General features: G+C 28.8%; 1 protein-coding gene across 6 annotated transcripts in view; it reads right to left on the bottom strand.

Annotated features, from left to right (window-relative positions):
* LOC106692561 (POU domain, class 6, transcription factor 2) overlaps positions 1-14,623 on the bottom strand; it is a 244,466-nt gene that overhangs the window by 191,639 nt on the left and 38,204 nt on the right. For 5 of the 6 annotated variants that reach the window (XM_014438571.2, XM_014438572.2, XM_014438574.2 and 2 more), the window contains exons 2-3: positions 13,566-13,670; positions 6,667-6,786 (exon numbers count right to left, since the gene is read on the bottom strand). In XM_014438571.2, the coding sequence (XP_014294057.1) occupies positions 6,667-6,786; positions 13,566-13,607 (162 nt within the window). In that variant the 5' untranslated portion in view covers positions 13,608-13,670. The remainder of the gene's footprint in view (positions 1-6,666; positions 6,787-13,565; positions 13,671-14,623) is intronic. The other variant, XM_024360156.2, reaches the window with a different exon arrangement.

The following is a 14,623-nucleotide window of genomic DNA, read 5'->3' as shown; positions in this document are numbered from 1 at the left end:
CCTGTTTTGCATGACGTACGTGTTCCCTCTAAATAAACTTTTCTTGAGTTAAGAAACTAAATTTGTTGTTACAAACTTAAAATTGTAAAAAATAGGTTATGTGGTTCTCACAACATGATGTATGAGTTTGATGCAGCATAAAATAAAATATAAGAAAGAACAGTATTCAAAGAACAGTAAATAGGACTTTTTTTACCCATAAATGCTGTTAAAAACTTTTGAAGCAACTGATTATTAAGTAAGAACTAAAGATCATACTACAGTTGTTTGGGCGCCAAAGTGACTTTGGGATGACGGGACAGAGTACAGTGCCAAAATCTTTACCGGCAGTTAACCGCAAAAATACTAAATTTAAATTATACTGAAGATAAGTTTATAATAATAAGGTACATTTAAGTATTCATTTTCTGTTGAGACCATTGCTTTTGCCTGGTATATAGCCAATAAAATTTAATTTTAATTTTTAATTAATTCATGGAGGTTCTTATAGGGTTTAATGCAGTCTTTGGGTTGCATATTCTATATATCACGGACATACAAGAGCATTTATTTTTGTTTATCAATTATATTTTATATTGATTTCGTTTTGTTCTCACAATACCCCATCTTGTCCTAACCATATTGCGGACAAAATGGGGGAATAAGGGAGTTGCTAATAATTGTTGGATGCTGGTCGGTATTTGGTAAAGAGCTCCCTTAATGCTCTTAAGCGGCTAGTGTTTCTACTTAACCCTGTTTGCCGATCGACTAAGTCCCTCCTCGAGCCTGCGGGCGAGCAGTCGGAGCCAGCCGGCCCATGTCGTCCCAGCGCGGCTTTTTGCGCGACTTCCAACTTAACAACAAACTAAGCCAACTTAACTTGGCCCCTTCTGTCTCTCCGCACAACTTAGTTACGGCTTTACATCTTGTTCCGTAATGTTTCTTCATTATCATCTGATATATTGAGGTTTATAATCTTTTCAATGCCTTATATATTTCCTCGAATATTCTTAGTTAATACAATATTTAAAGAAGTATTATGACTAATAACTGCTTCAACTTGATTAAAAAAATATTTAGTAAGTTATTTGCAGGCCCACATTCTTGAGACCGGGCCTTTGAGGCCCAAAGTTAACTACAAGTTCTAATAAGCAATATCACGTTATGTCTATGTAGACCTATTTAATAATGTTTATATTATTTATATCCAGTAATACATTGTTTAATATAAACTTTGACCCATATATTACTACTATTGAAGAGGAGGAACCTGCAGGTTACAAGTCCGGTTTATTTAAAATGTTATCAACTTTAGTACATTTTTAGAATATTCATATTTGAAATGTTAATTTTTAGATTGCATAATTTTTTATTCAATAAGACTATTTTAAATGTTCGAAAATGTTAACATTATTGAAGAATTGTGATTTAGAAAAGTAAACAAAAATTATTTAATTGGACTAATGTTTATTAAATTGTATCTGAATTAAATTATATATATATACGAATTATATTTTTTAATGGCATTTTTAAAATAAATTTTTATATAAAATGCATGCGTTTTTATCTAATCCGCTTCAATAGTTTTATTTCAATGAGCGATGGGAGTCCCGAAAATGATACAACAGAGAATTGACATAGAAAATTGTTTAAAAACTCTCACAAAAGTATAAATTTTATGATTCTGAGAAGATCTTAAGTAAAAGAAAAAAAAAGAAAAGAAAAGAAATATACGCAATTAATCTAATACAATTACTTTTAGGATTCAGGTGTACGAGTATGACAGGCCACAACTTCTAAGTAAAAGAAAAAAAAATGTTAACTTTGGACTAATAATACAACTAACTAAGCGCTTTGTGATTAGTAAACTAGTAACTAGTGATTGTAGTTAGCTAATTAAAAAGTTATAATAGTAGTTAGTTGAGTCTTCTATTTTCAAAAATAATTAGGAATTAATTACTTCTAATGGCCTCGATAATTACAAAGTGACAATAGAGTAGATAGGTACGTCAGTTTGTAACAGCTGGTGCTCCATCCCAGTCAGCTGGACAGCGTAGTGGTCGCTCATGGCTGACTTGATGAAGGACATTAGATCCGCCCTACTCAAGGAGTTTCTACGGAAAGGTCATCCTTCAAGTTAAAATTTATTACTTAACACGTATTGTATATCCTTGCTATAATTTAATTGTATAGGAAATGGGATAGTATTTTTAATTAAACGGGTTAAATGAATATCTAGGTTGGATTAATAAGCTGTGCAAGGGGTAAGATCACATGAACCAGGTTGCACAGAAGTGCCAGTTTGTTTATCTTTTATTTTCGTAATCAATGTTCGAAGTTAAATCAGATTATATAATTGTTTAAACCAAAACTCGAACTAAAAATAAAACTATATACAAAATAAAATGGAATTTTCTATAAATGTGTTTATTAAATCAATGAGAATCTTTGAAACTAGAAATGGTGTTGAAGGGATCCATTTGTGGTTAAAAATAATATATGGTGACTGGATTTTTCTGGCTCATGTTGTACGACGAATTTGGTTCTTAACTATTTATTCTGTTGTTTTTTTAACAAACACAGCTTTATTGCAAACAACTGTATCTATAGTTAGAGAATCAGTGCTAGTTCACGCTATAAATACCCCATCAATTGAAAGGTCAATAGAATATTGACGCAATAGCATTGACGTGATAACAATCTCGACACTTTTAATAACCTTGTTGGGATTATTTTAAACATATGGTCAAGAAGAACGTAAGCGACTGTCGTGTGCTGAAACAATAGTTTTGCCATTATAAATCTAATTACACTTAATATTTGTGTTATTTATGATAATTTAAAGTAAACAAGTAGTTAGTTAGGTTTAGATATTGCTTATGTAAATTTTGTTACTATTTGCAGAATTTCTTTGATGTTTGACGTGAGAGCAAGTAACATTTAAATATAAAACAATGCACTATTATAGTACATTTTACTTGCATAGAAATCGAGTTTTCCTGTCGTTGTAAATTTTTTCAATAGATTCTTTAAAAATTTCAAAAACATTGAAATTAAGGTATAGTTAGGCCTAATTGTTAATAGATGAAATGAAATAGAAACAGGCGTACATCAAGAAAACAGCTTAAACCCAGTATTATTTGCAATATACATGGACAGAATAGTACAGGAAGCTAAACAAAGCCCAAAACCGAAAATAGGAAATTGGAGAATGGATCTCGTATATATTGAGAATTTAGTATTTTTTTTTTTATTTATAAAAATATCATAATTGGAGCAAGCACAGGAGCTAGAAAGAAGCGTTACAGGCAGGGAAGAAAGCCTAGAGCCGAAAAAGTTAAAGTTTGTGGTACACTTGGTCCAGGCGTAGAACTGGAACAGGTCAGTGTATGCTAATGTTTATGAATCAAAAACAACCTCACGGATGGCCGAGGAATAAGTGGGAGGATCTCATATTGAATTTGGCAGGGAATAGACATATCTTTCTAGATGAAGTCAAGAAGTAGGTAAAGGAAACAAAAGCGTTTACGAGATGGATCTAGACTACCCCGACACAGTAAATGTTGGTTAAATAAGATGTTTTTTTTTATAAATATATGTTCAGATATATTTTTTTAATAATCTATTAATTGTTATTTACAACTGTATACAAATATATACAACAAGTACATTTGCTGTAGGTGACATACTGACATGATACAAACATGTGGAGAATCTACCCACTGATAGAACTCCAATAGCATTTCTAGAGGAGAAGATCTCGAGGCCATCTTCTTTTCAGACGCCTAGGAGGATTATTAGGTAGTGAAGGAGAAGTCAGGTTAGAACAAGTGGATTTGGGTGGTTGGGAAGTTTATCATGGAAGGAATGGTATCTGGTTCTGGCCAAATCGGCAACATATGGAACATTGAGGTCCTGATGGATGACTTGATTTGTGACAAAGTAAGGAGCATTAAGGATTTTACGAAGGATTGTGGACTGTAAGGATTGGATTCGGGAGGAATTTGATGGTTTAGTGGAGCCCAAAGCTCAACTCCGTATGTCCATAAATTTAAGAAGTTTCTTTTAATTTAGTTATTGATATTTGAAAACAAAATTTGTATTTAAAATAATACAAATATTTACCTATAATAATTATTTATTAATTTTTAATTACTGAATTTAAGGAATGATTTATAATCCAAAGATATCAGATTTCATTATAAATTTTTATTAATTATCAATAAATATCAGATAAATAACATTAAATTTGTTAATAAAAAATATGAACGAGCACTAATTGTTATTTTGAATTATTTGATTCATTGTTACACCACCAAATGGACTTATGAATGAATTAATAACAGCCTCGATTTAATAATAGATTATCTCTTTCACTTTATATACAGATTTAATGATACATTTCCTATTGATATAAATTAGAAATAGACCCTGGACAGGCTATACAGGACCCGCAATAATAAATAGACAGCTTTTATTATTCATAATAAAATATGAATAAATTATTCATATGTTATCCTGACTACATATTTCTTTTTTTGTTCCATCCTCAACAATTATTTTGGTTTTTAAAACTATTTATTATAATAATATGTTGAGTTGAAGAACAACTCTTAGTAAAAACATAACATATTTCCTAACTACAGCTTTTACAATCTTTCGTTTATACTTTATTCCTTTCTAATTTCATATTTCTTAGGTTTTATAATATTATTTATTTTAATAATACATGTTTAGAAAGAGTTTCCTCTAGGTATGTTCTCACGTTTACTCGATTATTTAACGTAAAGTTAGTCATTCTAAAGTGACACTCCAATAATAAGTTATTTTTTTTTTAGCCTATAATGTACCTAACAGTTAAATATATGAATATATATCAGTAACTGAACAGTCGACAATCAGATCGGTTCACATTTCAGTCAATATTAAGAGAGATCTCTATCACTATTTCATCACGATAGGCACAGTGCACGAAAAAACGAAATAATAGTGTTAAAAGAAAATAACTTCATATTTTAAAAAGTCTATTAAATAAATTTACATAATATTTATAATAAATAGAAAATGTTTTAATTTATCTATTTACATGCATACAAAAAAAGAATCACTTCTTTGACGACGTAAGAAAGTTGAAAAGTACATCGAGAACTTGACATTTCCTTTGAATTTTTCACTAAACATTAGATTCCTGCAATGTCCCTAGTTTATAAAAAAAACTTATAGTAATAGTGAGTTATTGAACGCTACTTATGTGTTTACAATTACCATTGAAAGAAATACTTTTACGAGAGAAATAGTTTTCTTTAAAAAAAATGTCAAGAGCATAAATATGTTGGCGTTCAACCCACTATTATTGATTTACGAACGAAAAAAAAACGGTAAAAATAAATTTAATAATAGTTATTTATAATAATAAAGTGATTAAAGACTTTCACGACCTAGATAAGACATTGAAATTAAAAATTATGCTGTGAACTCTGGGGAACGGCATTCTTCACGAAAAGAAAAAAAACTACAATCTTTTCAAAATAAAGTCCTAAGAATCGCAGTTAATGCTCCTTGGCTTATAAGAAATAGCCAATTGCATCTCGAATTACATAAAGAATCAATATAGGATCACATCAAAAAACGATTCATGAAGTTCCACTCCCAGTTGCCGATAGTTAAAGGAGCTGTGACCTACAACCTGGGAAACCCAACCTCAACCCGAAGACTGAAGCCCATACTGCTGCAGGACATTCTGTTATAAACATTAATAAATGTAAAATTAATTCATAATCACACTACCTCAATTTTACTTGTTATTATTACTCATTTTATTTATTCATTATTATTTTTTATTTATATATTTAGTTTTTTTTTTCTATTTTCTTCTCTTGTCCCTTTTTCAAATTAACTTGTGTCTTTTCATTATTAGAGGGCAATTGTTTGTTTTATTAAAGTGAACTAATATCATTATTTTTTTTATTAATTTTACATTCCTCTTTTATTAAGAAGCATTACTCTTATCTATTTTTTTCTTCTTCATTTAATAACAACATTGTATATAGTTAGGGGTGTTTTTTCTACGATACTATACCCCTCCCCCCCCATAATCAACTGTTAAAAATATATATACATAATATATATATAATATAACGGTTATATCAACCCAGTAAGGTCCATACCAGGCCGATCTGGTATAAATAAAAAAAAAAATAAAATAAAAAAAATAGGTATGAAGAAAGCCAAGGTAGTCAATGAATACTATAAAAGCAATGGATAGATGGAATCCATGAATGGAATAACTGAATTATTTATTTATATTTAGTTTAATTAATTATTTATTATAAATATTATTTTTAAGAAACCCCACTCCCTCTTCCTCAACTCCCCAAAATAAACGATCGACCTACCAAGTTAATCATGATACTGTCGTGTTAATTATTTAAGATAAAGGTTATATCGCAGGATTCAATCCATCTACTCATCTATAGTCAACTCTGATATTAATTACTTCTGAAAAAGTTCATAATAACTGAACTATAGGAATACTAACATTATTTTTCGACAGCCCTGTAATTACTCAACTTACAAAAAATATATTTATTTTTTCACAAATATATCATTCAACTAATAATATTGTAAACAATTTTTTGTAATATATATACACTGAGACACGCAAATAGAGATATAGAGAGGACCTACCTGTGTGATGTCCTGCTGCTCGACTTCCCTCTTGACGAGAGGGCTGTGGTGGACTGCTAGCATTCCGTCGCCAGTCTCCGCCTCCCCTTCGGCCATCACTCCATCACTCGTCCTGTCTATCTGCAACACATTCAATAGGATCATCAATTATTGACTGCAACAGGCTATTGTTACCTATCATTATCAGGCTATGGAAATGCACAAGGGTTCAACCTGTTTACCAACACGAGTGGCTACATATTAATGCCCCATTTTGTTTGTATAGAAATTTTACCTTTGTATTGAGATTTTATATTAAAGTAAATATCTGGAATTTTAAGATCAAAATCGTGAGTATATTAACAATATTAAAAACTAAATAAGTACGAACAAAAATGTGGAAGAAGTATAATTTTTAGATTGATAATAAGCGCTTATTAAATAAACGGAAGAAATTACTATATTTAAATAAGAAACAAAGAAAAAAACGAAAAGAAACAGTTTTCTGGTATGTAGGGAATAAGCTCAAAACCTGACAGGTGTTAACAGGCATCTCTACTCCTAATATCTCCAGAACTCAAAATTATTCCTATTAAAGAAATACTTGCTAGATGGCAACCATGTAGGAAAATAGTCCACCCAGTGAACTGTAAATTATTTAAAATGTAGTAAATCCGATAAATCCTTGGTATTTCGAATAATAATTGGTCACTTAAATCCCAGTTATTTATATCATTGATTTAAATATTGCTATTCTGGCTTTTGCTACATTGTACCGTTGTTTTCTATTCTCTTCGTAATGCCAATAAGAATTAAAAGTACAAAATGATAAACTGACCTATCCTAAAGTCGGACATTAGTTTCCGAGAGATTTTCTGCATATGCCTTTGTCTTTGGACTAACGACACTAGTCATAACAAAACTACCACCACAATTCTAGTCCTGCAATATGTAAATAAACTTACAACCACATTTTTCATGAATTCTCTTAATCATAATCATAACTAAATAGAACAGAGCTCACATTTGATATTAATTTGTTATTTACCACTAACTAATTGTTTTTAGGAGATCGAAAAAACCTTTATTTAACCACAAAAATTAAAATAAATATTAATCACTCAAAAGTTTATTAAAATTTTTTGGGGTCACATGGTCAGCAGTGATTGTCTGTACCAGACGAAACCTTATTTAAAAAACTAAACATTTGTGTTGCTGGCTGTTTTTAAGAAATAAGACAATTGTTTGAACGCGTTTCTGGCCGGATTTTTAAACAAAAGAGCAAATTGAAATTAATTACAATTTAAGGTATAATTAATGAAGAAGATTTTTCCATAATTTTTATTATATTTTTATTTAGAATAATTGTCTTAATTTATTATTTACGAATATAATACAAGAAGATATTTAATATTAAATAAGGTATGTAAAATGGGTACCCATATTAAATAGTTTAATTTAAAAAAAATTAATTTAATAAGGCTTATTTGTGTTAAATAAACTTACGAGTTAATATATATTAAATAGTTAATTAATTAAAATAGTTTTTTATTTTATTTTTGCAAACTCATGTAATTAACTAACAATCAAATGGTGAATCGAAAACAGGGGAGAGTGCTTGTTTAAATAAAGCCAGCCGCCGAAGCTATTATATTTAACCCAGGGCCTGTTAAAATATAATCGAACATCTAATTAACAGAGTCCTAATGGTCTCAATTAATGGCTAATGAGCCGGGACTCGAATGAATTGACTTAATGAACTCCCGGAAAGAGATTTTATTTCGGAATCAGGAATCATTTAAACCGCAATTTTGAGGGATACCATTTCATTATTTCCAATTAACCTTCTGTAAAAACACAAAGTATAATTTATCCGCCGCTTAATGCACTCCCCACGGGAGAGGGAGTAATCAAATCTACTGTGCGATGTTTTGGACAATCAGGGCAAATTGCATCAAATTATAACAGATTGTGAAAATCCGACCTCTGGGCTCTCACCGCCGTTTATACAACTTATAAATATTGCCTCGAAATATAATTTAAATATCAAAACGGGCAATTTACAAAAGCTGCCTACCCCCGGAGTATTAATAAAATAATGTAAAAATTAAAAGAATTTACAGAATTGATTAAAAGTTGAAAAGTGGAGATCAGGTAAAGTTTTCATCCCTATATGAACATTAGCTAAAATAAATTGTATATGTGAAAGTTGTTAGTGAAAATGTGTATTTTTTAATTATTAGGCAAATTTACATCACCACAATTATAATTTTGGAAACAGAAAAACATAAATCAATGACATTACATTCTGGAAAAAATAATAATGTAGAATAGATTATGTGTAATTTGGTATCAGATTACATTTACATCCTATTTTGTTGTATATATATCAAAAATTAAAAATACTAATGACTGTTTCCAAAAAAAACACTTGTCTTACCCATATGTACATTTTTGTGTTCGGTGTCCCGTGACAGCAGAAACGTCGAACATCTTGATTTTAAATTAAAACTGAGGTGAAGTAATCTTGCCTAGTAATCATCCAATAAATTGCTTTCTTTTTTAAATTATTCAATAAAGTGATTGCCATTAATTGATAAATTGGAAAAGAATTTCATTAGTTCAAAGCCAAAAAGGTACAAAGCGGTGTTTAATAAGTTTTTATAAAATTTGTAGGATGAGCATCTACACTACACAGGACTGAAATTCAGTCCAACTTTTTCTCTTTAATTATAGTCCAGTCTGGATTAACAAAAAAATGTTATATCGACATCAAAATCTGTTGAAACTCACTACTCTAGTTACATTTTTCAATGGATGATTCCGAATTTGATAAAGCTAATATGTATTTCATTTCCATAGTCCTACTGACAGTCTGTTCTCTTTTCTTTTCTTTTTTTATAGTAGTTTTTATTAATTATTATATAAATAGGATTATAACTGATACATAGTTCATATTAGGGTACATGTGTATGGAAAAAAACCTTTGGCATGACACTTATGGATTTGAATTTCATTGGTTTTCTTATAAATATTTATTTTTACACAATAGCAAAAAATTTATTTAAAAAACCTACACAAAAAAATGAAAAATTAATTTAAAAACAATTAAATAAATAAACATAAATTCATTCTTGCTTTTGATTTTATCATATGATAGAATAGTGTCCAGAGTAAAGTATAAATTTCGTTCTACGCTTCTAACATAAAAGAAAGAGAACCTTTCATCGTCTCACCAACAATTTGTGATAGAGGAGAATCTTTATGTATTTCTGGAACTACTCATTTACACCAAGTAAAAAAATCTCTTAAGTTTAAAATATCAAATATTAATTATAAGTAAAGTATGAAATAGTGGACTATTATTGATGTATTGAACCTACGACATGAATTCAAAATAAATTACAATTAAATAAAAAACAATTTATTAAAATAAAAAGAAAGATAGGTAATTAGTATTCATTAGCATTTTACTTATAACAGAATTGAGCTCATAATTGCGGACACAAATCATTAACAGACAGCTCAGAATCCGGGAGCGCCCACTCACTTTCATTACAAATATTTTAAAAATAATAATATTAAATAAAGGTGTTCTGGTCATGAATAATATATTAGATGGGTTTGACACCCGAGAGCGATCGTTCATTTTAAATATAGTATAATTAATGAGGCATTGGATTAAAAAAAAGTAATTATGGAAAAAAGTTTTATGCTCCATCACAATCGGTGATGTGGGTGTTAATTATATAATATTTATAAAAAGTTGAATAAATGATTTATATATTGAATTTGAACAATATATTATAGTGAAACTCGCAATCTATTTTTTTAGAGAAGATTGATTTTGGCTAATCATTTGAATTTTTTTATTATTTTCGCAGTAACCTATAACTTTAACATGTTGAAATAATAAATTTATTAATTATATTTTTATTGGTACTTGGCTACTTACTCTCATGTTTTACTTTTACAACTACTTATGTAATAATTTATTTAGTAATTTTACTTCATGAATAATTTTACCATTTTCTAAAAATGGTTTACAACGATTAAAACAAGGAATAGAATGTGGAACTAGGACTTTCTAAAATGTTATATTGCTTGGGGGAAAAATACAGTTAGCTAAAACACAAAAATAAACAGGAAAATGTTTAAAAAGGTCGAAAAAAAAGCAAATCAAGCCAAAGAAAAATTGCCTATTACACGGCTATTAAAATAACTTAGAAAGTCTCAAATAGCGTTCTAGCTCATTAAAAAAAGATTATTGGAATATTTATAAAATCCGGGTTTAGAAATCCAGAAAGTTGTAAGAAATTAACTGGAAAGGTTACATTTCTCAAAAAGGTAATTAGTTGCTTAATATTAATATTTAAATAATAACCAAATCGACTATTCTATGCTATCACAGTACTTAATATCAACAACAAAAGTTCATTGAAAAATTTGACATTTAAAATTAATACCTTAAAAAACATTACCTAAGCGCTTTCTCCATGGTTTTTTCCCTCAAATTTACTTGGAGTAAGATAAGCTTATAAGCTCATTTAGATTTTTTTTAAATTAATGTTGTAAAACAATGTTTCTTTCCTAAATACAACATAAATCAACAAAAGTTTTGGTTTACATACAAACCTTAACAAGTCTCTAAAAGTCGCTTAAAATAAATTTTGTTGTGCCCTACATATCTACAAAAAAAGTACTTAAAATTAATTGTGCCTCTCAAATCCCTAGACTATATCTAACTTTAATAACAAAAATGTAATGTTTTACAATGCTAAATTTTTATTTAGTTTTAAATTGTTTTATAATTTAATTTTTGTTTCGAGACTTTTTAATGTTTAATTCAGATCTTATTTAAATTGCTCACATTTTTTGTAGCATTAAGAAAATTATTGTTTTTGAAAGTATTATACTTACGTTTATATATGGTCTACCAATATTTTGAAATATTGGCCCTTAACGATTTTGAACCCCTTAAGTATCCATGTATTTGTGAAAATTGTTCAGTAGTTAAAAAGAAAAAAAAGTTTTAAGATATAGCAGACAAGGCTGACCATGATTTTTTGTTTTAAATAAATATTTAGAAGGAAGGTTATCCAAAAATTAATATAATAAATGAGGTTTTATATATATAATGATTGCCATAGATAGCAAGAAAGTTGAAGAAACTTTGAATAATAAATAAATCATATATTAATAATCAATAATTAGTTTAAATTCTTTTACACATAACTAACAAAATCAAAAACTCTGAGACGCTATAGCTAATTGTGCCCTATAAAAAGAAGACCAATAAAAGACAAGAAGATAAAGGTGTAGATGGAAGAGGCGGCAAAAAAGCCGGCGTGGGGTTGAGGGTTAGGGTTGTTAAGAGAAACACTTTCCTAACCCAGTAACCCTCCCCTCCTTTAAACACACCTTTTAAACCGTCTCTCGTCCACTTTACCGATTTATTTCAAGGATTTATTTTGTATACTCTTTTTCTTTAAGTCTTTATTTCTATAAACTTTATTTCTATATATTATGTTTTGTTAAAAATATTTCAATATTAAATCGTTCGATTACAAAAAAAAAAAAAATCAATTTTTATAAAATGAAATCTCATACATAAGTATGTGTCCAATTTTATGTACTTGGTTTTCTAAAAAATATGAAGTACTACTTATCGCATTTTAGGTGTTGTTAGCTGGATATAGCATAGTTATTGATCATAAAACTATTATAATAGTTATTATTATGATTATAAATTTTGAGCCGAAATTATTTCTATGTAAAAAAAAAACTATCAAAATATAAACTAAAATCTTTTTTCATTTTCCTTTACAGTTGGATGTCTAAAGTATTTGTAAATTGTATGCTGTAAATTAGTATATTTACTGATAAGAATAATTTATAAGCTTATTATATGAAATGAAAATTAATTTAAGAAAAAACAAACAAAAATGAAATAAATGTTAATAATATACAAAAGAAGAATTTATGAATGTAAAATAATTATCTTAAAGGAGACAACGATGAAACAAGCTAGACAAAAAATTTGATTGAATACAAAATTAAATAAATTATACACTTAATAATTTATTAACGTGAAATATCACCATTGAGACATCGTAAGTTAGCAAGAATATTTTAAAAATATATTCTTGACTTTATTTTTTCAAGAAACCTTTCTGTTTTAACCATTTTTTTCCAGGATTGCTCATACATTTATTTATGGTTCATGCGACCATATTTTTCTTGAATAACTTACCAGTTTTTTCTAATCAACCATCACGCTGTAATTTAAACTGAACTACACACAAAAAGATACTACTTAACAGACATACTAATATAAGGATCGGATCGAGTCTATCCATGAATGATTTAAATCGGACAGAAGAAAAAATGCTTCAACAGTTCAATTTCCATTTTGCAGATGTACCGTCATAAAAAAAGATGTTCATAACCTTTTTTATTAGTATTTATTATTCCTTAGAAAGGGCCAAAATATCATCACATATGTGCAGTTCATTACAGAATTTAGATTTATATGTCTAATTTGTACATTGCTAATGGTTAGAAAATAATTTTGTCAGACGATTAGATGATGGATCTAATGTTTGACAAAATTATTTTATCTTAAATTTTACTGTTTCTGATCAGCTGTAACTAAACAATACTTTTGTTTGTTAGTTGGAAATTGTATTTAATTATCCTTATTATATTAATTCACTAATTGTAATTGTCTACATTGTAAGCTCTACCAAAAGAAGAAGCCTTAAGTACAACGTTGTTTCCGCATCATATCTAATAGAACCTCTTGTCTTCGAATGACATGCTCAATTTACTCTCTATTAGTGAATTCCAAAATTGTCCAATTTCAAATTTATAAGCCTCGAAGTACCAAACTACAACATAAATTTCAAAATTCAACATACCTCTGAATCTTCCCCCCTGACCAAATTTCTTCCGACTCCCATCGATAGTACAGATACAGATCTCTACACTGAGAATAACGTTGGCCTTCTACAAGTAGAGGGATCCTGTGTGCGAAAAGAAATAATATTAAATTTTCCGAATTTATGACATGATTTTTTTTATAATAAAAAAGTGATGTTCGTATTTTAAAAATAAATTTATATCAGGATTCCAAACCAACAATTTTTCTTTGAATAATAAAATAAATCAATTCATATATAACTCAGAGTATCCACCTCTCCTATTATTTTGTTTAAATAGATTAATTTTAAGGTGATGCTGAACATTTGCCAAACTATGGCGCATGCTCAAGTGTGTAGATAGGTTATTTAGGTTGGATGGTCTGAATTTGTTGCCGACCCTTCGAGTGTCGGCTGCATTCACACTCAATTGGTATTGTTTTAATTCTATCGACAAATACATATTTGTGTTCTACTTGCTTTAATTAATTTAAAACAGTTTGTCTATCGTCGCCTGTCACAGAATCGTTGTTATACTTACAAAGCCTTTTAATTTTCAGTATAGATAAATTTTACTGTAAAAAGTCAAGATTTAAATGTATAAGTACTGTAATAAAGAATACTATTTTTTATTATTACAGAATGCAATTAAGATGATATGAGAACTGAAAGAGCCTATTTAAAGAATGAACGAGAATATTTAAAGGCGCCTCTCTTCTCGTTGGTAGGTCAGTTCTAAGCTGCACCCTCTCCGACCTTTCAACTCGAGCAGTTTTTGCCCGACCTTAGTCATTAACTTCTTCCTCTGTTGTTAGCTAGTGCAGCCCTTTGATGCTTGATGGGGCAAACAATGAATAACCATCTGGCGGGAGTTTTAGTATACAACATCTCATAAAGAAATTAAATATCTGGGTTGTGGAACGTCAGTCCAGTTATATTTTCCAAATTAAAAATTGTTAAACATCCCTTTTCTTCAATGTAAAATTTTACTTATTTATAAATGACATTTAATTTTTTTGTCCTGCATATTAAATGATTAATAAATTTTTGATTTGAAA

Source organism: Halyomorpha halys, unplaced genomic scaffold, assembly GCF_000696795.3.
Source record: "Halyomorpha halys isolate HHAL.00 unplaced genomic scaffold, Hhal_1.1 Scaffold61.1, whole genome shotgun sequence".
Taxonomy (NCBI): Eukaryota; Metazoa; Arthropoda; class Insecta; order Hemiptera; family Pentatomidae; genus Halyomorpha; species Halyomorpha halys.
Note: the sequence above shows the minus strand (reverse complement) of the source record. Positions and strands in the feature narration are given on the sequence as shown.